We start from the raw sequence: 25,675 nt of genomic DNA on the forward strand, positions 1-25,675 counted from the left end.
GGTGGATGAGGGCTGTGGCTACTCCTTGCCTGATTCACTGGAAGTGTCTCCTGCAGGCCAGGGCTGCTGTCTTCAGCATATCTTAGGGAAACCCTGGCCCCAGGATTTCCAGCTCTTGGACACAGATGGCCTCTCACAATCACTGGGCCCAATTCCTCCCTGCCCCAGCCTCTCTAGGGGCCCTGGTCCTTGTGTTGTGATTAGCCCCACAGTAGTCATTTTAGGAAGAACCTTAGGAAGGAGCAGAATGGGAGAGATGGGGCCTTGATCTTCAGGGCACCCTAGAAACCAGGCCCTATACAGCTGAAGTCACGTGGACACTCGGACCAGGGAGGCTGGCAGGCTCTGCTAGTCCCCTTGCGGAGTCAGGTTAGCCTTCTGGTACTCCCTGAACCTCCTGCCAAGGTGAGTGGGGGGCTCAGTGAGCACCTGCCCAACACCCTCACTACCCCCAAGTGCAAGGAGGAAGGTGGTGAAGAAAATCCAATGGCTGGGGAGAAAGGGCTCGTGGGCCCCCTCTGCTGGCTAGAGGGTGTTTGTGGGGTGCTAAGCTGGTCAGGCACTGGGGTGGGCACCCAGGAAGGGGCTTGCAGAGAAGTTTCTGGATGGGCAGGTGAGACCCAGTAAACCCAGAACAAGACACAGGAAGCTTATGCAGAGAACCCTTCCAGAAGCACAGTGGCCCGCCCGGGCCATGGGATGAATTTTTAATGTGAGGCAAAGTCAGTCCACAATACAAAAATCTAAAAATCACACCCACTTTTCCCACCTGGCTCCTGGATCGTGGGGGAAGCTGGGGATTCCTTTGCCTGCAGGGGATGGGGAGAAGCAGAGGAAGGCCAGGAGGGGGAGAGGGAAACAGAGGCCAAAGAGGCCCTGCTGGAGGGATCCTGCTGCCCCCACCCCTGTCCTGGAGCTGCCCTTGGCCTCCTGTGCCCTCTGCTCATGCACACCCCTGTGGGGGCATCCCCCGCTGGCGAGACGCCAGCCACATCATTTATCCTTCTTCTCCTGCTCCCTCGATGCTGATGCCTCTCTTCCCTCTCTGGATTCTGCTGCTGCCGCTGGATCCTTAGAATTTGAGTCCTCATAACTGACCAAAAAATAAAACAATAAAAATACATTCAGGGGAGGGGGAGAGCAGAATCTTTGTTGTCCCCACCTGCCCCCCAGGCAATGCCCTGGGCACAGGAAGAACGTCAGCCCTGCATCCACTGCCCAGCCTCTTCCAGTACAGGGCCCAGCCCCGCCGCGTGCCCTCCTCAGACAGCTGCTCTGCCTTCTCTGTGCCCAGTGGTGCAAGAGGCAGCAAGGCAGCGGCCAGTGGAAGAGAGGCGAGGCCTGGGCTTGTGTGGACCAACCTTAAGCTTCTTGAACCTTCTGCTGGAGAGGGGAAAGAGGGGGGCCAGGACGAGGCTATGGGAGGTGGGCTGCCTCCCAGGGCATGTAGCAGGCATCAAACAGCTCAGCCCCAGAGGGGTGTGGAGGAGACTGCTCTACTGGCAAGTGGCAAGGCGCCGCTTTGAAGACAGATACCCTGGCTTAGCTTTTACTGTGGGCTTCACTTACTGAGCAAGCAGCTCATGCCAAGGACAATACACACATTTCCTCACCAGATCACCCCCGTGAGGCAGGAATGTGCCCACTTAGAGAAGAAAGGCTCCGAAAGAGGACAGTGACTTGCCCAAGGTTATGTATACACACATATATGCAGTGAACAGTAACAGTGTCTACTACCGTATGACAAGGGCCATTTACATCTGCGCGCTCCTGTGAGCCCCACCTTATTGGTGAGGGCACCGAGCCTCTGGGGCGCCCTGCTCCCCGGCCCCGTGGCTGGGGACAGCGAATGCCTGGCGGTTGCGCAGGAGCTGCCTCCCTCGCCTACCCCTGGCAGTGCTCCCTGCCCTGTGCACCAAAGCTGCAGTGTCTGCCCTACCTTGGGCCCCGGGGCAGAAGGGGGAGCGGGCAGGTGGGCACCCGCTGGGTATTACATGGCGCTGGGATTCTGCGGGCGCCGGCGGCGAGGGCCGGCTAGCTTCTGCTGCATGGAGTCGGCCAGGCTGGCGGGGGAGCCCGAGACTGTGGGGAAGTGGGTGAGCCTCGGGGTATGAGGCAGGATTTCCGCCGAGGACTCGTAGCTGCGTGAGAGACAGAGAAGAGACAGAGAGAGAGATGGAGAGAGAAAGAATGAGGGAGGAGAGAGACTTCCCTGCCAAGGAGCAAGGAGCACAACTGTCTTATTTTTATCTATCTCTGCACTTCCAGACTTTGTGGAAAGAAGCCGGTATGACTTGGAAAGTAGGAAAGAAAAGATGCACCTATACAAAGGCACATCGTGCAGTTGTGCAAAAGAACAAGGATGCTCTAAAGGTGTACGTGCTGCTGTGAAAATCTAAGACACAGCACTCTGTGCAACACCCAGGGTGTAGAATGCTCTGAGAACGCCACCGTCGGTGTGAGCACGCACACACACGTTTGCATCTCGGTGCACAGGTGTCTCTGAACGTCGGTGTAAGGGGGACATTCCATGAGGGGGATGGGGCATGAGAATGTTCTCTCTCTCAGAGCTATGGAATTTGGAACCATGTGAATGTGTCGTCTATTTAAAAATAAATAAATGAATTAAAAAAAGGGGAGTGTGAATAAATGGGAAAAGTAAAACAAAAGGTAAGGTGGAGAATCAAGGCAGAGAGACGGATAGAAAGAGAAGAGAGAGACCACTTACTTTTTACCTCTAAGAACCTCGGCGGGGGCGTGGCGGAGGGCAGAAAGGAGGGCAGGGTGCCTGTGTGGCAGAACATGTAGCACCAGCCAGGCAAAAGCGGGGCACTCTCTGCCCAGGCTGGGGTGTTCAGAGCTTCATCCCGTGAAGACACAATAGGACTAAACTGGGCAGGCGGCCCCAGGGGTGGTGAGGCAGGGGGACCTGAGGCCGGATTAGGGTCAGAGGGAGGGTGGGGGTAGGTGCTGAGCTCAGGGATAGATGCCATGCCTGCTTCAAGAGCTCCCGCGGATTTGTCCCCAAGTTCATCCCCCTGCCCCTGCTTGCCTCAGAAACCACAGGGCTTTGCCAGGCCAGGAGGTATGGGCAGGCAGGCTGGGAGCTGGGGATTCCAGGCAGGACAGGGAGGGCAGAGGTAGGTACGGGGGAGGGGTGAGTCACAGGCTCCCCTGCGGGCAGCCAGGTGCACAGGAGGCCTTGGCAGGCGCTCGAGGGACAACTTGGAGGCTAGGCAGGTGGAGCTGGGTGGAAGGCCCCCGAGTGGGCAGCTTTAATCACAGCTGGCAGCTATTTCTAGGTCCCTGGCAGGCAGGGTCGGTGGTGCTGGGGGGCAGACACCTGCTGGAGTCACGCAGGCCTTGGGGTTTGGGTGGGGCTGTGCGTAGGGCGTGGCAGGTGTGGATATGGCCCTGGGAAAGGGGCATCTGTGCGAGTGAGACACAAACTGAGGTGGAGAGAAAGCTGTGGGTCACAGCCACACAGGCAGCTGAACAGGGACTGACACGTGACTCCTGCTCAGGGTACTTTCCACCTTTCTATTACTTACATGTGAAAACTGAAGCCAGGGGAGGGGAAAGACATGCCTGAAGTCACCTGGTGGCAGAGCCAGGTTGGAAATCCAAGGCTTCTGACAGCGGGCCGCCCAGAGAGAAATCCACACCCGCCACTCTGTTTTCAGGATCCAGCTGGCATCTGGATGTGGGGGCTTCTTAGAGGGCCCCTAGGCCTTGCTCTCCCCACTCCTGGCCCAGGGAAAGGTTCCCACTGCTGTCCACAGGTGAGACGCCCACGTGCTGGCGGGAAGGGTGAGGGGTGGAGCTGGTGGCAGGAACAACGTTCCCCTGGAGACGTGTACAAACACCCCCGGCGCCACTGGCTGCCCACAGGCGCACCTGCACCCATGTGAACATCTGTCCCCCACCCTGCCTTACCTGAACATCTCCGTCACTTCTCCCTTGGCCAGCGCCACCAGGACGGGAAAACCGACGCAGGCGGGGACCAGGTACAGGAGGGCAGGCTGCAAGAGGACACAGGCTGGTAAGGCAGTGTTGGCCAGGGAACCTGTGCAGGGCCTTGGCCAGCACCCCCAACCCTCTCCTGGGCTGGACTGAGGGACAGTGACTGGCCCAGGTTCACAGGGCAAGTCAATGGCTGGGCCTGAACCCAGAGCTGGGCTGCTCCCTGGGACAGAATGTAAGAAACACAAAGGAACTCGAGTGTGTCGGGCTTTAAGCTTCCCAGGAGTCTGGCAGGTAGCATCTGAATCACCTGGGACACCAGGTTCAAAATGCAACCTCCTGGCCAGCGTGGTGGCTCATGTCTGTAATCCTAGCACTTTGGGAAGCCAAGGTGGGAGGATCTCTTGGCCCAGGAGTTCGAGATCAGCCTGGGCAATATAGTAAGATTCCATCTCTACAAAAAATAAAAAAATTAGCCAGGCACAGTGGTGCACATCTGTAGTCCTAGTCATACTCCAGCCTGGGGGACAGAGCAAGACCCTGTCTAAAAAAGAAACAAACAAACCAAAAAAAGTGCAAACTCTTGGGTTGGTCCTGTTCCCAGAGACCCTGCTTCCCAAGGTCTGGGGCTGACGTCTGCATTTTAGCGAATACTCCGGGAGATGCTGTTTTTATTACAATGATGATAATGACACAGCCACTGCTATGTAGGGAGCACTTGCTATAACAGGGTCACTGGGTCCACAGGGATCCACACCCAGGGGATCCAACCCAGAGTCTGTGCTCAGACTCCTGGTAAAGACAAGTTTGGAGAAAAGGACAATTACCCCAAGAGCCTCTGTTCACAGAGCACCTCCTGTGCAGGCACTGAGCTCAGCCCTCCGCAGAGTACTGCAGCCCATCTCCACATCCCCTGTGACTGTCCCCCTGTTGTAGGGGAGGAAGACTAATGCTTCAGGAGCAGAGGGGACAGCCCAGGCCTCAGAGGTCTAAATGTTAAACTGAGGATTAAACCCCAGGCGTGCTAGACCCTAAAGCCATTCTTTTGCTTGCAGCATTTGAAAGTTGTACATCACTCCACTGGTCAACCCTCCAAAGCCCCCAGTGCTCCCAAGCATTGAAGGGCCTGTGAGACACGAACTCCGTCTTCCTTCTCCAACCTCACCCAACCTGCCCCAGTAGCCTGCACCTCCAGCCACAGGACCTTTGCATGTGTAGTTTCTGCTGCCTGGGATGCACCTTGCTCCTTCTGACCCTAGCTCAGATGTACTTCCATGGGGCAGCCTTCCCTGGCACGCAGTCAGGTGCCCTTGCTGCACGCTCTCAGAGCCCCCTCTGGTTCTCCCTCACAGCATCCCCCAGCAATCTGTGAAGGGACATCTATGCGCCACTGCAGACGGGAGGGCAGGGGCCACGGATGTCTTGCTCACTACTGTGTGCCCAGCACTCAGAAGAGGGCTGGTAAATACTAAGAGAATGGCTCCTGCATGGGTACTCACAAAGTTAAAAAGGTACCATGGAGATGAATGGGCTGAGCGTAAGGAGACTTCATTCTTTTTTTTTTTTTTTTTTTTGAGACAGAGTCTCACTTTGTTGCCAGAGCTAGAGTGAGTGCCGTGGCATCAGCCTAGCTCACAGCAACCTCAAACTCCTGGGCTTAAGCGATCCTACTGCCTCAGCCTCCCGAGTAGCTGGGACTACAGGCATGCACCACCATGCCCGGCTAATTTTTTCTATATATATTTTTAGTTGGCCAGATAATTTATTTCTATTTTCCGTAGAGACGGGGTCTTGCTCAGGCTGGTCTCGAACTCCTGACCTCGAGCGATTCACCCGCCTCGGCCTCCCAGAGTGCTAGGATTACAGGCGTGAGCCACTGCGCCCGGCCAGGAGACTTCATTCTTAATAGAAAGCTAGCTCTTGGCCACAGAACAAAGGAATCATCCCTCTATGCCCCCTGAGCCTGACCTTCAGATCATTTCCTGGCACCTGCCATGGGTGGGCTTTGACCCATACTACTTTATAAATATTAGCTGTGGCTCTAATAATATCCCAAGTATTAGGTTCTGGGTCTTATAGATGATGTTACTGAGGTTCAGAGAGGGGAAATGTTAGCTGGGCATGGTGAGTGCCTATAGTCCCAGCTACTCAGGAGGCTGAGGTGGGAGGATCACTTAAGCACAAGAGTTTGAGGCTGCAGTGAACTTTGACCATGCGAATGTACTCTAGCCTGGGCAACAGAGTGAAACCCTTAAAAAAAGCAAGTCTCTTTAAAAAAAAAAAAAGGTGGGGGAAATGATTTGCTCCCGTTGTCACACAAGGTATTTAAGTGGCTGAGCTGGGATTTGAACCTGAGCAGCTGTGTTTCTCCCACTGCATCAGGTCTTTGCTATGAGTTAGGCTTTGGGCCAAGAGTAAAAAAAAAAAATCACAACTAAGGTCCACATCAAAACTTGTGAGAGGCAGCCAAAGTGGTACTCAGAGGAAAATTTATAACCCTAAAATAACTCTATCAGAGAATAGTAAAGACTTGAAATAAATAATCTAAGTTTTCAAATCAAGAAGCTAGAAAAGACAGTATAACAAAGTGACTGTAATCAACAATATGTTAGGATATACTTTAAAATAACTAAAAGAAATGATAAATGCCTGAGGTGATGGACACCCCAATTACCCTGATTTGATTAATATACCTTCTATGTATCTATCAAAACATCACGCATATCCTATAAATATATACAACTACAATGTATCTACATTTAAAAGTAAAAAACTTAATGAAAAAAAGCTAGAAAAAGAAAATAAATGTCCAAAAAGTAGAAAGAACATAATGAAAGTAAAGCAGAAATTAATGAAATAGAAAATGAAAACACAGACTTATTAAAATTTAATTTCCAAAAAGTAGATGTCCTCATACTCATTTTATAGATGAGGAGACAGAGTACCAGAGAAGGGAGAAGGCCCTGTCCAAAATCACATGGTCAAGATTTGGACCCAGTTCCCTGCTTCCAAACCCATTCTCTTCACCAAAGCCAGACTGGGAAAATCGCAGGGCTTCCAGGGGAGGGTGGGTAGAAACTCAGTTCCTCCTTTAAGGCCTCCCTCACTTGAGAGCTGGATTGAGGGGCTCCTTTGGAAGGCAGCAAGTTGGCTATCATCAGAGGAACATCAGCCTATATTCTTTTCTTTCTTGTTAAGGCACCAGGAAATCTCTCCAAAGAAAGTCAGTGCTCAGGAGAATCTGGGAGGTAGCTGGGGGCAGTGAGCTAGGGTCAGGATTCCAGGCTTTCCATCCAGACTTGGCCTTACTGTGTGACCATGGCTAAATTACTTCCCCCTCTGCGCTTGCCTGCTCCTTCCATAAAATGGGGACATCATACCTGATAACCTCTAAGGGCCTTAATTTAATAAGCGGGCTGCTAGCTCTTTGGCTTGGAGTAGGTTTCTGACAGAGGTTAAATGAGTCAAAGGCCACATGGGCAGAGGCCCCTTACCTAGGGAAACGCTGGCACTGGGACTGCCTGTGTCTTGGAGATCATGGGAGACCCCATGGAACAGGCTCCCCTCGTGTCCTGGATCCCCTTCCCAAGAATTTTCAGAGAGATGCCCACTTGGATGACTGGGGAGAAGGGCTAGGCTGCTACTGGGTTATAGCACGGGCCTGGGGCCCAGGCTGACCTGCTGTGTGACCAGGGATTCTCCTGTTCTCTCAGGGCTGCAGTTTCCCCACAAAGGAGAGGACCACCTGTCTGGCCCTTCTCCCCAAGTCAGAGAGCTCTGAATGGGAGCCTCTTCTGAGTCTCGCCAGGAGAAGGCAAGCCTGCCACCTGGTGGCCACTGGGGGCATTGGCTCTGGGCTTGGACTTTAACATGGGGCTGAGCGCTAGAGCAGAGATCTCCAAAAAGACCTCTACGCTAGAGCTCGGATCCTGGTCCAATCACTCTCTGTCACCCCCTTGCCAAGTTCATGTCTCTCTCAGCTTGCACAGCCCCTGAGGCCGTGTGGAGCAGAAGCAAGTGAGAAGCAGCTCCCCACTGGTTCTTTGTTTCTCCATTTGTGGCTCTTCTGTACAATAAGAATACTAGTGTAAAATAAGAACAATACTGTGCTAGTACTTCCCTCAGGGGAGCAGTGCTGTAAGGACTAAATGGGTTAATGCGCAAGAGAGTCAGCACAGTGCCTGGGCCCCAGGGAAGGAGGAGAGGAAGAGCCACAACTCACACCCATTAGGCCTGGCGTGGTGCTGAGCGCTGTACTTACATTAACTTGCTTCATTCTCAAATTAACCCCAAAGGGGCCGTTATTTATCTCCATTTTCTGATTTTATTAACCAACGAGGAAAACTAAGTCTAACTTTAGCAACCCACCTAAAGCCCCACCGTTAGTGGATGGAGCGTGGCCTCACAGCGGGGCTTCCCCAGCCTCCCTTCTCCACTGCCTTTTCCACGGCTGGGGCTTCAGAGCCCGCGCCTGCTTTTCACACTGGCCCACATGCGAATCCTGGCTCCGCCACATACTTGCTGTGTGGCACCTCAACTCCAGTTTCCTCATCTGTGCACAAGGACCATCATGACCGCAGAGGGTGGCAAAAGGGAAGTGCTTAACATGAGCTCTTGCTATTACCAGTACAGGGTAGGGCAATCCTGTCTGGTCACTTTCACCTCCCAGCCTCCTCTTCTCCCAGGCCATGATGACTGCTCCCAGCCTGCATGCTACGCTGGCTCACTCTGTGGCGACTCAGTACCCAGCACCCATCGTGGTGGGAGGAGGCGGCAGAGCCTGGCCTCCTTGGGAGTAGGGGGCGGTGAGGCCCCAACACCCAATCACTCCTCTGGTGGGTGGGCACTGGGCTGAAACACCCAACAGCCACCCCAATCCTGTTCTTCTCTGTCTGCCCCCCACTACTGAGGTTAAGAAGCCAAATCCCCTCTTTCCTAGACTGTATAGCGGCTGGGGTGGACCTGGGCCACTAATCTGGCCTTGTGAGGTGCAGAGAAGGTTCTGGAACAGTTTCTGCTTCCTGATGAAGGCAGCAGGCATGACTGCTATATTCTCCCTTCTCCTTCTTGCCACCAACGTGCACATGCTGCCTGGTGCAGTGGCGGCCAGCTTGTAACAGCCAGTCAAAGGCCACGAGAATCACAGACAGGACTGCTCTACCACCACTGGAGAGCACCTGTCTCTGGACTGCTTGTATATGTGACAGATAAGTAAGTCCCTCTTATTTGCAGTGAGGCACTCGTGACACTCTGAGTACAGTCCTGCTCACCTGGGCGTGCTTGAAGATGTGCATGATGAAGATGGTAAGGCCCAGGCCAAAGATGTAGGCTGCAAAGCTGGTGTAGAAGTAGGTATGGGTGTTCTTCTTCAAGCTTCAGGAGAGGTGTGAAAAGAAAGAGGAGGAGGGTTAGATATAGGGACTGGAGCGGTAATATCCCTTCTGAGGAGGGATCTGGGGAAGACCCTGGAGGTTGTGGGGGTAACAGAGCTCTAGGCTGGGGGTCTAGAGACAGGCATGCACTCTGGTACAGCCCCCAGCTATGTCTTTGGTCAAGTCACTCTTTTTCTCTCAGTCTCGGCTTATTCATCTGCAAAATGGGAAGATGAGGAGCCCATCTCCCTGGTGATTGTGAATATCAAATGCCGTAACCTAGAACAGTGGCTCTAAGACTTTAGCCAGCATAAAAATCATCTGGGAACCTTGCAAAAAAAAAAAAAAAAAAAAGCAGGGTTCCCCAGGGAGTCTGATCTAATAGGTCTGGGGCAAGGCCCAAGAATCTGCATTTTCAAAAAAATAACTAAGGTGAATCTGATACAGGTGGATCATGCTTTGAGAAACACGAATATAGAAATTGCACAGCTAAGTTATTACTTTTAAGTGCAGTGGATGTAATAGTTCAGTAACCTATTTGTGGGCACTAAATAGACACTGGCTGCAGGAATAAAATGCCAGTGGCTTCCTGGAAGTGATTCATCCAAGATTAGCTTCAGAATAGATGAACTGCATGCCTCCTGGCATTGCCATTATGTGACTTCCCTTTACAATGCCAGTTCCATAACCTCTGTGTGTCCCCAGCACCTGGAACGGTGCCCAGCCAGTACTATGAATTCAATTAACATTTGTGGAAGGAATGAGTACTTTTGAGCCCCTTCTCCCCTTAACCTGGGTGCATATGAGCTGCAAGTACATTGACAGCTGTCCTGTTGTGAGAACCGGGGTACCAGTGACTCCCTTTGGGAACGTTGCACCAGTTCTGGAATTAGCTCTGAGGAGCTTGCTTATCCTGGAGTAAGGCCAGGAATTCGATTCTGCCTCTGAGGGTGTCGGCAGCTGAACCTGTGTCCAGGCAAACAGCCTGGGGTACTCTTGAGGGTTTCACTTTGTGTTACCTCTGAACAGCCAGCAGCAGAGACAGCTGGCACAGACATGCCTCTGCTCACAAACTGGCCAGGTCCCCTCCAAAGGTGTCTGTGAGCCCATGTGTTCATGAGGCCCGAAGTGGCATTACACAGATAACTCAGATGTGGGGAAGTGGGGAAATTAAGTTTCACACAAAAATTGGATTTCAATGATTTTGGTACCGAGTTTCTCATTACTACTGTTACCATTATTAGTGCTGTTGCAATTATGGGGCATAGAAAATTAAGAAAAGTTCACAAACCACCTCGAAATTAAGCACATACACGAGGAGTCCTTGCTGGGATGACTGAGCATAAAATGACAGAGCAGTTGCTGGTGCCACCTGCTGGCAGCAGGGCCAGATGCCCTGGTGCATTAACTCAGGTACGACCTTTCTTGTTTTAAGAACGGTGACCCAAGTTGGCCCCCCGCCCCCTCTTCTGTGTTCGTTTTCTTCAACAGACTGAAAAAAGTCTGAGTAAGGAGAGGGCAGGGAACAGCCAGAGCAGCTGGGACATGGTGACCTGACCTGAGGCTGATAAAAAATGATGATGACGATAATGATGACTGCAGCTGGATTTGCCCAAAAGAGCTACTGAGGTCGCCCTGTGCTCAGCACTCTCCCTCCAGACTTTCATGATAATCCTGAGGCAGGAACTCTTGTTTACCACAAACTTAAGGATGAGAAATCCTGAGGCCCAGAAGGGTCAGGCCACCTGCCAGGGTCACAACGTGAGTATCACCAGGAACTTCTGAGTTTAAATCTCTGGCTTGTGATTCTTAACTGTTAAAACCTCTTGACCACAGGCTCTTTGGGCAGAACTTCAAAATGCTAACTGCAGATAAAATCAGAATGGCTCTGGTTGCTGTTGGGTGGAGTGTCTGGTCCCCTGAGGTACCTCCTCTGGGCTCCTAAAAGCCACTGCAGAATCCCTGCAGACCCCCAGCCCAGGGTGGGCCCTCACTCACTTACCTGATGTCAAAACGCAGCAGCAAGGCAATGAAGATCCCTGCAGGGAGAAAGCCAGGGTTAGAGAGTGGCAGGGAAGGAGCAGGACGGTAGACTAACAAGAGACTGGGTGCTGGTCCCCAATCAGGGGTTCCCAGTCAGGGAACAATCATGGGGGCCAGCACCACCAAGCACCAACAGAAATCCCATTTCTCTACCTGAAACGATGAGAAGGTCCCAGGATTTTGCTCTGGCCTGGGATTGCCGTGACCCAGCACCTCACAGCACCACACTGTGTCTACTGAGTGCCTGCTGAGTACCAGGTACTGCAGGCAATACTGGAGTGAGCAAACTCACTGCGCTCACAGCGCTCAGCCAAGGGGGCGGGGGCAGCCATGAGGTGACATACCTCAAATAGTAACATAAACCACAGTTAAGATTGTAACTGTGAAAGGGGGCTTCCTGTGTCACAAAAAGGCACGTCAGGGATGAGACCTAGGCTGGGGGTGGTGGGGGTGGTGGTGGAGGGGAAGGAGGGCTTCTTTGAAGTGACACCTGCCAGGAAAAGGGTACAGCATGTGCAAAGGTCCTGAGGAAAGAAGGCTCGGGGGTGCTGCAGGGACTGAGGCGCCAGTAGGATGGCAACCCAGAGTAGATGAGGGATGGACCCGCCATGCAGGGCCCCAGTGGCCATGGGAGGAGGTGGGTCTTTATCCCAAGTAAGGGGACACGCTGGAAGAGTTGTAAGCGGGAGAGCAACCTAAATACGTTTTGAAAAAGACTCTGTGGCAGCTGCTGGCAGGAGGGGAAGGAGCAGGAGCAAGGAGCAGACCACCAGGAGGCTCTGCGGGAGCTCAGGAGAGGATGATCACCTCTGCTCACCCACTGCACTCTTAAACCAGGGACATAGCCAGCCAGTCCAGCCTGCGTGTGTTTACACGTCCGTCTCCCTCACTGGTCTCTGGGCTCGAACACGCAGAGGCTGGGTCTCATCTGGTTGAGGGCAGGCTCTCAAGAACTGAAACATTCTGTGCTGATAAGCAGCATGGCCAGGCAACATAGGATTCATTTTAAAGAGGGAAATGAATTAGTCCTCGGTGAAGACTGTGAATAGGGGATGGAGAAAGCAGACAAAACATTGCCTTTCTGGGAACAAAGCTGGGGACTCAGTGCCCCCTGGTGGCTGAAGTCCACAACTGTTCTCCAACTAATCCAGGGGTCTGAGCCCTGCCAGGAGCAATGCTCAACCAATGCTCCCACCAAGAGTCTGGGAGGACAGGCTCAATCTACGTTTACTATGACTGCTGAAAGGTCTGAGAATACATATAGAGACAGGACAGGGGAGGGACAGATATACGCAGACGTGCGGCACATGCCTGAGCCCAGAAGTTAGGAGCAACAAGCACACCAGGGAAGAGCGTGTGGGTGCCTGTGCAGGACCATCCCCTGGAGACTGAGCCAGATGCTTTCCGGGACTCAATTTTTTCTGACGGAGAGGCCTTCTCCTGGGGAAGGGAGTCTCCCTGCCTCACAGCGCTGCTAATTATGAAAACTCTTGGGTTCGAGCTCATCTCCCCATGGCCTTAGGCAAGCTGAACCATCTCTTTGAACCTCAGTTTCCTCGTATGTAAAATGGAAATACTCCCCTACCTCACTGGGCTGCCAGGAGTGGTAAAGATAACCTATAAAAACACCCAGCGCAATGCTTGGCACACAACAGGTGCGTGACCACGGTTATCTAATTATTGTTATTACTGTTACAAGGGCAGTTCTGCCAGTGTAACCTTTTGCGTAGTCAGACAACGTGGTCTGTGTCCTCTCCCTGTTGCTTACTAGTGTGTGAATTTCTATAGTTCCTTCACTTCTGAGCCTGTTTCCTCACTGGTTAAACAGGGAAAGCCCCTGCATCACCTTCACGTGTGTCCCAAGACGAAAGTATCACCCTAGGTTATTAGAATCGCTATTACATCCTACACTGGAAAATAAGTTGGCTTTTAATTTGCTCCAAATTTTCTTTTAAGCAAGCTGCTAACCCTCTGACTCTGAGACTAGCAAAACAAGCCTGCCCTCTGGGTGCTGACTGTCCCATCACTGGGCCCAGCTCTGCAGACACACGGTGGCCAAGTCTCAGTCACTTCGGCTACCCTCAGAGTGGCAGGTGAGCTTTGCCCTGGGTCTGGAGTGGTAGTTTGAGCAGCTGGTGCCCCAAGGTGAAGCAAGGCTGTGGGTTCGTGGGACGTACGCCTGAGCTTGGGACTATGGATGGGGCCCCTGTGCCCATACCCACAGGCACACCAGCTAGCACTCACATGTAGACCCAGGGCCTCGATGGCCAGCTTGTGCAGACAAGCAGGTGTGCACGCACATGTCACTCTGCAGGGACTGCAGACACAGGAGCCATGTGCCCACATACTGTGTTTTCTCAGCCCAGGAAGGAGCAGCAAGGGGGCTATGGCTGTTCTAGTACATCTGCAATATCTGCAAACACTGGGAAGGGGTATGCGTGTGGGTGTATGGGAGAGGGGTGGACTCCTTTAACAAAGTCTTGGAATGTGCTTTTTCATAGAGCGTACTTCAGTCTGTCATTGTCTAATTTTACCTTGTAGTTCCTTCAATAATGTCTGCTTACCTAGATGAGAAGTTCCATGAGGACAGTCTTGCTCACTGCTGTCTGACCAAGGCCCAGCAGGGCTGGGACGGACTGGCACTGCATAACTACGTGTTGGTGTGGAATCCTCCACCAAATCCTGGCCTGACCCTCTCTCTTTCCCTTTCCTTTCCTAGCTAGTAAGGCTGTCTGTTTTGCAGTAATCCCCCATGTTCCAGGGACTAGCCTCTCCACCCTCACACAATGGCCCCCACCCCAGCAAGCTCACCTGGAATGACGATATCCCCGAGTCCCAGCATGGCAAAGTTGTCTGCTTCAAGGCCCTTCTCCAGCAGATCCTGGGGAAACACCACTGCAGGGGGAGGCAGGGACGTGAGGAGACGGCTGGAGCCCAGCTTACTCTGACGCCTAGGCCCGCACCCCTGTTGTATGAAACTCACACATTTGCATTTCTGGGTGGGGGATGGGCATGGGCATGGGGAGGCGAGAGAATGTTGACAGGCTGAAGGGCAAAGTCTCCATCTGGTATCACAGCTGCTTAGAGTGGGGAGGAATCTGCGGTCATCCAGGCTGAAGGTTTAATGCTTTCACTGAGCTGTAACTCACATACTGTACAATTCCAATGCTGTTTTCTAGGCAGAGAACCCTTTGGTTAAATGGGAGTGACGCTAAAGCCCAGTATATGAAAGAAAAGAGCCACACAGTGCTGACATCTAAAAGGTATTCCATTTCACTGCAACAGGGGTATGGACAGATGGTGGCTCTTACTCTGAAGCAGGGTGTGCCGCCTGGCCTTTAGGCTCCTGTATCTGAAGGAGAAAAGGCCACATACCTGCAAATTTCTTGCTTAAAGCTCGCCACTCAGAAATCCTGCTGGACCGACTCCACAGGGTGCTGGTGAGGATTAGATGGTCTGCACAAATTAACTACTCCCCCATGCCTTTACTAACCCAGTCCTGACTTTGTGTGGGGTAGCCTTCCCAGATGACACATCAAGTATAGTGTCAGACTAAGTCAATCAGGACAATCCTGTCCCCTGAATTCCTGACTTCCCTTGCAGCCAGGGGCGGTCACATGACTTTGGCTAACAGTATGTATACAGAGGTACGATAGGGGTTCTGGGTAAACTTCTGCTTCTCTAATAAATGTATAGATGCCCTCGCCCTGCCTGCTTCTTCCTCCCTTGAGTGGGCAGTACACGATGATCTACAGATTTCTTCATTCGATCCTCTCAACCCTGGTACCATTCAATTCTGAGTGGCAGAGACTACTGTCTCCATTTTACAGATGTGGAAACCAGGGCTCAGAGAGATTAAGTCTCCTCCGCATGGCAACATAGCTAGCAAGTGGCAGAGCTGAGATTCAAGCCCAGACAGCCTGACTTCAGCCTATTTGCACTTAACTGTTCTGTTTTTCTCCCTCTGAACTCTAGTCCTAGCAGTGGAAGGCAATGGGTCTTCTCTTCAACCCAGAACACCAGACCCCAAGCATCAGAAACCCAATACGATGGTGTAATTTCCCTGCTCATCCACTGCCTACTGGGCAGTGTCCAAGCTCCCTGGCATGGCATCCTCAGCTTCCCCAATTCTGGCCTCTGCCCACCTCTTTCCAGCCCATTCCCCCAGAATTTAGCTGCCATTCCCCTGAACTTGGCCACATTCCCTCCTTGATTTTCTCTGCTCCTAGGGCTCTCCATGCACTTTGCTGCCTCCAGCCCTCTGCTGAAACTGTGCATTCTCTTTCAAACACCCATACGGCCCCTGCATGCTTGGTAAATGCACATTCATCCTTCTTGACCCAGAAAAGCTTTTCCTGACACCTTGGCTGGGTTCTTGTGCTCCTGCACCCCCTGGGGCTCATCCATCAAAGCACGTGGGGAATAACTGTTGTTCTGGCTTGCCCAGCATCTGTTCCCTTGCTCTGGAGAACTGCCCTTCCCTTCTACACTTGGCTCTCGGGGCCTGCCAATTCAAATGCTCTGCCCCCAGGCACTGGAGAGGGCCGTGACCCCAGTCTGTTCATCACAATCCTCCATCTCCCCCGTGGGAGTGTCTGGCTCATGAGCCAAGCTGGGCCCTGTAGGTTATTCAGTCCAAAGCTGGAAGAAACTTGTTTTCCTCTGGGGTCACTGAGCTGGGGCCACAGAATTCAGGAACAGTTTGTGGCCAGGAAACCCTCCCCAGTACATGGAGAAAACCTGTCTGCAGTGGCAGAGACTGAGTCCATGAGAAAGACAGGTACTTCTTCATTCCCCGAGTCCCCCTGACTGTCCCCTGCCTTGAGCCAGTGCTTCCATGGCACTCATGCCCTGCTGAATGCCTACCTGACAGCATCTTCCTCTTTTTCCTTATTGTCATGCCTGAAGTCCCCCTCTTTGAGTCTTGTGATCCCAGGTAGCGATTCTTGACTAGTCTAAGGCTTGGACTCTAAGCTAATCATGCTCTTCCCATCCCCCTTACTAATGAATGGTTTGGACTTGAGCTGTGACCCAATTTGGCCAATAAAATATGAGGAAAACTGCACAGGGGATTTGGGGAAAAACATCCCTCCCTGATGAAAAAGAGACAGTTTCCCTCTTCTGTCTCTGGATGTGGCTGTGCGAGAAGTCAATGCTACAGACTGTGGCAGCCATCTTGGGACCATGAAGGGATGAGCTAAGGGACAGGTGGACATGCTGAGAATGGTGGGGTGGGAGGACTGAAGTGACCTTGGCTTTTTTTTTTTTTTCTTTGGAGACAAGAGTCTTGCTGTGTTGCCCGGGCGAGAGTGCTGTGGCGTCAGCCTAGCTCACAGCAACCTCAAACTCCTGGGCTCAAGCGATCCTCCTGCCTCAGCCTCCCAAGTAGCTGGGACTACAGGCATGTGCCACCATGCCCGGCTAATTTTTTCTGTGTATTTTTAGTTGTCCAGCTAATTTCTTAATACTTTTAGTAGAGACAGGGTCTCACTCTTGCTCAGGTTGATCTTGAACTCCTGACCTCGAATGATCCTCTCGCCTCAGGCTCCCAGAAAGCTAGGATTATAGGCGTGAGCCACCACACCCGGTGACCTTGGCTCTTGAATAGAGTCACTGAGGGTCATTAACCCAACCCTTAGTCTTCTACCCCTGGGCTTGCTGTAGTGTAAGATAACAAAATTTCCCTTGTTTGACGATGCTTATACAGGTTGAGTATCCTTTATCTGAAATGCTTACGGCCAGAAACGTTTTAGATTTTTTTGGATTTTGAAATATGTGCATATAATGAGATATCTTGGGGATGAGACCCAAATCTAAACAGGAAATTCATTGATGTTTTATATATGCCTTATACAGATAGCCTGTAAGTAATTTTATACATTATTTTTTATCTATTTATTTTTTAAAAGACAGGGTCTCGCTCCTTTGATCAGGCTGGAGTGCAGTGGTGTGATCGTAGCTCACTGCAGCCTTCTACGCCTGGGCTCAAGTGATCCTCCCACCTCAGCCTTCCAAGCAGCTGTTACTACAGGTGTGCACCACCAAGCCCGGCTCTATACAATATTTTAAATAATTTTGTGCATGAAACAAAGTTTGTGTTAAGTACTTATGTGTGGAATTTTCCACTTGTGTCATGTTGATGCTCAAAAAGTTTTGGATTTTGGAACATTTTGGATTTCAGATTTTTGGATTAGAGATGCTCAACCTGTAGTTGGATTTTCTGAACAATAAACAACAGATGCACTGAAGAACAAAACCAAGGCAGTGTGAGAGGTGTGAGACAGACAGCACCCAATACCCCGGTGCTGAGGGGATCCCAGGTAGGGAAGCTTCTGGTCTCAGTGCAGAGGTCCCTGCGTGCCCCACCCCGGGCTGAGTTAAACACTTCCTCTCCATGCTTGCTCCCATTCTAGCTCATCTCACACCACGCTGCACTGTGACCAAGGGTCCAGAGGCCAGGGCCTAGGCAGGGGGTGGCCGCTTGTGAACACAGCCAGATGAATCACTGAGAAGGACACCAGGCTGGAGGGACACAGGAAAGCTTGGAGAAGGAAGAGGTACGTGGGCAAGAGATAAGGGAGAGGCACTGACCAAAAGAGGGACCACGAGGGCATGGGCCAGCTGGGGTGGGCAGAGGGGTTCCCCATGGCAGGGGTGGTCACTCACATTTTATTGGTGCCTCAAAGGACTTGGCCACTGTCACCATCACGTTGGTGCCAAATACCTAGGAGAAGAGAAGAGTTTGGAGGAAAATGAAGGGCTGGTCGGGAAAGAATGGCCGTTCCCGGGCTTCTAGATGTGCCGCTGCCTGAGATCTGTGGGGAGAAGGGTAGGGAGCTGCGAGGGGTTCCGGTGCAGACCTAAAGTTGAGGTGAGGTGAGCACTGATATTGGTTCTGGGCAACAAATGGGAAATTCAGAGTATAGAAAGGACCTCCAATGGCCTAAGCCAGGTAGCCTTTGTTTGTTCAGGGTTCTGTTCCTCCCAAGGGATAAAGTCCTCCAGCACCACCCACTCAAGGGGAGAAGAGGCTGCCTGGGATCAGGGAACAGGGGCCTGAGTCAGGCTGACCTCGATCCCTCTGCAATGCTTCCAAGAGCAAGTATGACAGGTCCCTCAGCCCAGGGCTGGTGTGCAGCCAGAGCACAGCCAGCCTCTTCCTCCTCGGTCAGTGCCCTTGCTAGGCCCGTTCATTTGCATTCTACTATCTCTGCCTGGACTTCTCTGAGTCTCAACTCCAAGTCTCAACTTGCTTGCTGAGGAGACATGTGATTAAGTAATACCCATGCGAGGGCCACGAAGAAGAAGATCCATTTCACAGATAGGCCCAGAGGGGACCTGCTCTGGGAGCCTGACTTCCACTCCAAGGCAGTTGCTCTCCATCATACTAATGTCACTTAGGCCACAGAGGAAGGGGAGTAGGAAGGTGAGGGGGCCCCAAAGCTGGACATGCTGGGGCTCCCTGCCTGACTCACCCAGAACACATCGTAGATGAAGAGTCCACCCAGCAGGATGCAGCCAGTGCTGACATTGTTCAGGTGCAGGAGCTCTACCCCATTAAGAGAGAAGGCCAGGCCAAAAAGGTTGTTGGCAATCCAGTGCTGCGGAAAGACAGGAGTGAGACCAGGATGCTGTGCCCCGACCCTGCCCTGTCACCCCAGCCTCCCCTTCTGCCCAGGACCTGGCTACTTACCTTCCTCAGCAGGTACCAGACACCAACAATGGTGCTCAGGCCCAGGCACACCAGGTCCTTGGTGTCAAACTCGTAATTGATGATCTCTGAACAGAGAGGCCGAGTAAGTCCACTCCCCGGGGTGGGGCTGCCCCTCCCACCTGTCAGCCCCTGGACGGAGGAGGGCATGGCTGTGGGCACTGTCAGAGTCCCACAGGCTAGGAGGCTAAGCCTCGCTTGCCTCAGATTGGTAAGAGTTTCAGGAGGGGAGAGAGCTCACTGGAGCCACCCTCAACTCCTCCAATATCCTAGAGAAGGGAATGGCGGAGGCCCAGAGAGAATACAAGCCTGGTGCAGGGTCAGTGGGAGGTGGTCCTTAGTGTTCAAAGTACAGGATTTGCCACTTGTAGCTGGGGCTGGGTAACTTTGGGGAGGCAGTCCCTCTCTGAGCTTGTTTCCTCATCCGTGAAAAGGTGATAATGGCACCTCCCTCATAGGGCTGCTGTGGGGAGTACGTAAGACAGTCCTTACAATGCGCTCAGCACAGTGCCCAGCACACAGCAGGTGCTCAGTCAATGCCAGCTGCCATTGAGCCCAGGTTTTTAGCAAGGTCCTAGTTCATTCTGGAACCTTTCTACTTTGCCGCCAAAGGAATTAAGAAGTTTGCTGGCAGCCCTAGTTCACCAGCAGACGAGGAAGAAGAAGGTGAAAGATGGAGGCCTGGAGAAAAGGCGGGAAGGAGTCCCCAAGGCTGCTCTTGTAGGGGGGCCCTCTGGCAGACATCCTCAGAGCCATTCTTGATCACTTTCAAGTAAGGGAGCCCAGAGAGGAGATGAAGCTTGCCCAGATTCACAGAGTGCAGCTGCTCCTTTCAGATTCCAGAGTGTAGCAGGCTGCTTGATGCTTGTCCCCCAATTTCTGTTTTCTTCTCTGTGGTAACAGTACCCTGATTTTTTTCCCTTCAAGTATATGGTAAATTTACTTAGCACAACCACATAGGTATTGTCTTCACAGTGTCACACACACACACACACACACACACAAACACATATAAAATACAATATCCACATTTAGCCCCCCCAAGTGCATTCCTTTTGAGGCTTATTTGTAGGTCTTCATGTGCCACAGCCCATCATTTAAGTAATGGATATTTTCAATGCCAATTCCTTTGTTGACTTTCTCAATATCTTCTGCGGACATCTTCATGACCCCAACACACAGAGCATGCTGTTTTCCTTCTGCCATGACTGCAACAATCGTATCGACCTCAGCAGGGTAAAGCTTAGCTCCAGGGGAAGTTAAACCTGGACACATGATATTTGCTCCACTGAGTACAAATTTGATGGCTCCTTTATCAACCTGCTGGTGTGGCAGGATAAAAGGATATTTATGAAGTAACCTTAGAGTTGGATAAAACGGCCCTTTTCTTTGTCTAAAAAATAGTAATTCTCCATTTACTGTAAGTATTTCCGTATGCTCGTGGCATCGGACTATTTTGACGGGATCTTTCTTAGGCATGATTTGATTAAGCCATGGTTCAATACCTGGAAATTGCTCTATCAGTTGGTTCTTAATACCCTTGATAATTGAGGTCTTCAACTGGATGCAGTTGGACACATTTTCCTTTTCATCGAATTTCTTGAACATGATCCAAGGTGAAAGGGGCAACGGCAGGCAAGGGCCCGGACACGGACAGAAACGGAACCGGCAGAGGTCGGGCGGCGTCCCTTTCACCAAAACCTGCGCCGATGGTCTGAACCGTTGTCGCCAACCGGAAACCGAGGCAGGCAGCCGTGCTTTACGGCTCCATGAAATATGACTACTTCCGGTCCTCCGAACTCTACGTCATGGCGGCGCTCTGTCCACTCTTCCTCAGACTATCGAGTCCTCTTCAGTGGGCATCGATGAAAGGGGCGGGACTTGGGAAGCAAGAAGTGATACAATTCCGGGGCACTCCGCGATGATTTCCAACCGGACATGAGGTCGACTCACGGCCATTTCCCAGCTTCCCCTCTGCAGCCTCACTGGCCCCGGATACGGATGTCTCTCTTTCCCTATGGCTGGGCAGTGGCGTGATCGTCACCATCCTGGATCCAACGACCACCCCTCAGCATGGCGGAGCGTAAGACATATGGGGGCTGGAACCGGAAGGGTCTGTGGCCGCAAGCTTAGCTTTCTTAATGAAACCCTACAATCATTTATTTGACACAGATGCACTTGAGATGCAAAAAGGAATCACGTAAAATCACCGCTTTCTAGGGACAAGGAGGAATATGCCACGGATCCGGTGTGAGAGAGTGCGTGCTAGATACCTTCCACTTGGTCAAGCCATTGATAATCTTATTACAGCATTCGAATTGGTACCCTAACTAATCTGTAAATCCTAGGCTCCTCCCAATTCTCCATACTTTTCATTTTTGAAAAAGAACTGTAGAACTCCCTTTTCAAATCTTAGGTGGAATGTAATCACACTAAAAGTAAACACAATAAAAATAGTTGCAAAAGTCAACTTTTACTAAGTGCTATGTGTCAGGCAGTGTGCTGAATGCTTTCCACTCATCATTTACTTGCAGTCCGAACAACATGCCCATGAAGGAGGTAGATTATCATTTTCAATTTACAGATGAAAAACAAAAACAAAAACACCTAATGCTCAGAGAGGTAAGGCATTCACCCAGGGTCCCATGTCTAGGTAGCAGCAGAGCTGGGATGGGAATCCAGGCCATGAGATCCCAGAGCCCACCTCTTTCATCACTTGCTCTATTGGAGAACCCCAATATTGGAGAGACAAAGGGAATGGTGGTGGACAACACCCAGGGCACACCACAGGGGAAAGTGGGCAGCACTGACCTTCCTTGCTCTCCCCAGAGCCCTGGGTGAAGAGCAGCTGGTACTGTCGATTTGGAAAGTTGGCTGGAAAAAACTTATTCATGAGGGGGCTGGAAGGAAAGACAAAGCAGGTCGGCAAACAGAGCCCCCACAGGCAATCACGGCCCTAACACTACTCCCCCCAACAGCCACTTACAGCTGTTATCTCCTGGCACCCTCATAGCCGCCCTGACAGGTAGGTGCTATTGTTTCCATTCTACAGATGTGGAAATAGGCCCTCAGAATAAGTGACTTGCCCAGGGTCACACAAGGAGCCAGTATCTAAGCTCAGACTCCAACCTAGGTCACTGAACTCCTAGTGATTCCCAAACTGCTTTTTTGTTACCAGTCAAGAAATGCAAAGCAGAGGCAGACAGACTTTCATGTAAAATATAGTTTTGGGGACAGCAATGGATCACAAAGTCTGGCCCATGCACCACCTGTGAGTCCCTTGTCAAGCATATTCCAGGATTCCCTTCCAGACCTAGACCTGATGGTCACCTCTACCCGACTCCACGACTTGTCATTCTGTTGTCCAGCAACAGGCCTGAGATTTTTATAAACTCAGCTGGAAGTGATCAGTCACAGAATCTCAGCCCCCCAGGGCATGATCACCCTCACATTCACTCCTTCCACAAAGGCTTCTATTGCTCAAGATCAGCTTGGCTTCACCTCTAGGAATATTCTGATTACCCAGCATGCCCTACTTCCTGGCCAGGAACAGATGGAGATGTTCTTTTCTAGATCATCTTCAGAGCAAGATTAGCAAACCAGGGCCTCTTGATCCAGCTGTTCCCAGCAGTGCTGTGGAATGGCTACGAGCTTAGGTGGCCCAGCCTTGAAGCCTGCTTTGCCATGTACCAGCCATGTGGCCCTGGGAGAGCCACTTAAGTGGCTCAGTCTCCTGGGCCTCAGTCTCAGAATTTTCTTGTATGTAGGGATAATAATACCACCTTCTAAAAGGGTTACTGTGAACATACGAGAGAAGGCAGGTGAGAAGCTTAGCCCAACACTGGGCCTGCAGCAGGGATGCAGGAACTGTGAGCTTCTGTGGCACACTCCTCCAGAGCCTGAGCTCCAAAGCATTTGACATCACATCAGGCTGATGATGACTAATGAGGTAGGCAAATCCAGGAATGGTCCTCCCAACTAACAGGCCTCCAATTCCCCACTTTTGAAACAGCGGACCCCTCCCAACCTGTGGGGCTCGTGGTATGAATGAGAGGGCTTTGTGAACGGAGATGTGGCAGACACGAGGGTGGAGTCAGGAATGGACTTCCGCAGCAGGGCTCTGAGATGGGTGGCAGAAGCTGGTGGAGGAGGCTGGAAGCTACTTTCAGCCTGGTTTGCTGAATCACTTTCGCGGGAGTCTGAAGTCAGGGTGTGCGTACAGGTATGGGCAGAGGCAGAGAAGCAGCCTGAGGAGCCAAGCCCTTTACGCAGCTTAGCTGGCCTCTTCCGTAGGAGTTTGGTGCTTAGTTTCTCAATAAGCAGAGTGTGATGGCTAAGAATGTGGTCTCTGGGTTCAAATCCCAGCCCTGCCACTTATTAGCAGTGTAACATTGGGAAAGTTATTTAACTGCTCTGTGCAACAATCTCCTCATCTGGAACACTACAATACCTTTCTTTGTAGGGCTACTAAAAGAATTAAATGAGTACTTGGCACCCTGTAAGCTTAACTGAAGCTTTAACTTCCAGTAGAAAGTTTCTAGACTGATGTCTTTGTTACTCCAAGAAAAAAGGGGCTGCTGGATGACAGAGGGGAAGAGTCAAGTGTGAGTCTGTGGACTTGAGGGCGGGGGCCCTATCTCATCATCTTCACCCCACCCTGGCGTGAAGCTGCCTGGTGCCAGGGAGGCATCTGATAAACGCTTGCTGAACTCTGAATGCAGACTTTTAGTAGCAGACAGAGATTCTTTCTGGTCCTTGATGGCTCACGTGAAACCTAAAGGTCACTTCTTCCTGCTGAGAAACTACATCCTGGTGCCTTTCTCCCCTGGGGGTGGAAGGCAAGAGTCAATGAAACTGGTGATGTGGCCTCTTCCTCCTGGGGTGGCAGATTTGGGCCTTCTGGGCCTTTTCTCCCTCTAAAGGTTAGCTGTGTGGGGCGTGAGCTCAGTCAGACAGGATGAAAATGAACCGAGGTTCCCTTGGCAGGGAGGATGTCTGGGATTTGGCTTGGGCTTGAGTCTTGGTGACCATATGAGGTGAAGGCAGGCTGTGGCCCCTCCCTCCCTCCAATACTCCAAGCTGTGGTTTGTTCCCAAAGAGGCTTGAGGTGGGCTAGGGGATGGTGGAGGCGCAGGGGATCCTAAGAGAATCTCAACTCGGGTGCAGCTCTTCACAGCCTTTCAGTGGGCCTCTCTTCTGCCACCCCGGGAGACTGCAGGTCCGACGGGAGAGGGTGGCCAGCCCACCCTCTTTAAACTCTCCCTTCCCCTTCACTTTTGCCAGAACTGTAATGAATACTGGCTTTGGAATCAGACAGACCCAGGGTCAAAACCTCACTCCGCCCTTACCAGCTGTGAATTCTGGGAGTCCATATAACCCCATAACCCCTCAAAGCCTCAATTTCCGCATCTTGAACCTTTGGACCTTGTTTGGATCCTGAAGAAGGTCCGACTCCAAGTCTGTACATACCAGAAGTTCATGTAAATTCTAACAACACTGTAGACGTTCTTTGAGAAAATATGTAAGAAAACTCAATTTAATTGAAGAAAAGTCAATTTAATTCTTGGATTGACTTTCTAAAAAGCATGCTTAAATGATCCCCTCCCTTTACTAAAATCATTTCCATTAGATTCCATTCTTTCCCATGTAAATTTTATAGTAATGATCTCAATCATCCAACAGTTTCTGGTCAGTATCAGATTTTTCAGTGGACACCTTTGGCCCTTCCTGTATGGTGAGCACTCCTTCTGCCCAAGAGCCATCAGTAGTTTTACAAGATATGATTTTCCCAGGTCAAATTTTGTTGCTCTGAATTTCATTAACAAAATGATTCTTCTGTTAGTTTCTAGTCACTAACAAATTTTACCATGTACAGTTTTAGCTGCTGTTGGTTTTATTTTCTGTTGATAATGTCTATCTCTCAAAATTTTGAATTGGTTAAAAAACAATTGTTTCTTGGCTAATCTATGAGAAATTTGGGACAATGTCCCTTAGTTATTGCTCTACAAGGCAAAAAAAAAGTCTCTGCTGTCAAAATGATAGAGGTTAAAAATACCCTGCTTGAGCAGGTGGGTAGAGAGAAGATTTCATCTGTAAAGTTGCTAAGATAAATAATCAATTCCTTAGCACATGGCCCAAGAGTGGCTTTCAAAACACACTGGGTTCTCTCACTCTGAGGTGCAGATTGGGCAGTGGGGAGAACCAGGGGTCTCAAGCCTTTCACAGATGCTAGGGTACAAAGGCTAGAGTTGGAGGGAGGAAGGGAAGATGCTAGTCAGCGTAGGAAAGGAGGGATCCAGTGCCTGGAAGTGACTGGCTCTACCCCAGCTCAGGTCCACCATGAAAAGACAGGTCTGTCCTTTGAGCAATGGTGACTGGGCCTGCCACTTGTCTTGCTGGTTCAAGTCACTCTGGGCCTTCATTTTTCAGGATGTGGGGCTGGACTAGAATTCTCCCGAGCTAGCTAAAGATTTTGGGGGTGAAGGGTCAGTGTAGGTGAAGACAACACTGATCTCAGTCAGAGGACCAGAGCTGAAGTTCCAGCTGTGTAACCCTGGGCCAGCCACTCAACTCACTATGTGCTCTA

At 51.3% G+C, this 25,675-nt stretch overlaps 2 protein-coding genes across 4 annotated transcripts in view; both read right to left on the reverse strand.

Moving 5' to 3' along the window:
* Window positions 1-661: 661 nt before the first annotated feature.
* Window positions 662-25,675, reverse strand: part of HM13 (histocompatibility minor 13) — a 40,530-nt gene continuing 15,516 nt past the window's right edge. Inside the window, exons 4-13 of one of the 3 annotated variants that reach the window (XM_045529498.1) lie at window positions 21,901-21,989; window positions 19,072-19,157; window positions 18,854-18,979; window positions 18,045-18,102; window positions 14,190-14,273; window positions 11,338-11,374; window positions 9,234-9,336; window positions 3,937-4,022; window positions 1,995-2,141; window positions 662-1,093 (exon numbers count right to left, since the gene is read on the reverse strand). In XM_045529498.1, coding sequence (XP_045385454.1) covers window positions 994-1,093; window positions 1,995-2,141; window positions 3,937-4,022; window positions 9,234-9,336; window positions 11,338-11,374; window positions 14,190-14,273; window positions 18,045-18,102; window positions 18,854-18,979; window positions 19,072-19,157; window positions 21,901-21,989 — 916 coding nt within the window. In that variant the 3' untranslated portion in view covers window positions 662-993. Of the gene's footprint in view, window positions 1,094-1,939; window positions 2,142-3,936; window positions 4,023-9,233; window positions 9,337-11,337; window positions 11,375-14,189; window positions 14,274-18,044; window positions 18,103-18,853; window positions 18,980-19,071; window positions 19,158-21,900; window positions 21,990-25,675 lie in introns of those variants that run through there. The other 2 variants (XM_045529497.1, XM_045529496.1) reach the window with 2 other exon arrangements.
* On the reverse strand, window positions 19,164-20,864 carry MCTS2 (MCTS family member 2). Its single transcript, XM_045529499.1, has one exon. The coding sequence runs from the start codon at window positions 20,695-20,697 to the stop codon at window positions 20,152-20,154; it is 546 nt and encodes a 181-aa protein (XP_045385455.1). The 5' UTR covers window positions 20,698-20,864; the 3' UTR covers window positions 19,164-20,151.

Source organism: Lemur catta, chromosome 17 (genome assembly GCF_020740605.2).
Source record: "Lemur catta isolate mLemCat1 chromosome 17, mLemCat1.pri, whole genome shotgun sequence".
Classification (NCBI taxonomy): domain Eukaryota; kingdom Metazoa; phylum Chordata; class Mammalia; order Primates; family Lemuridae; genus Lemur; species Lemur catta.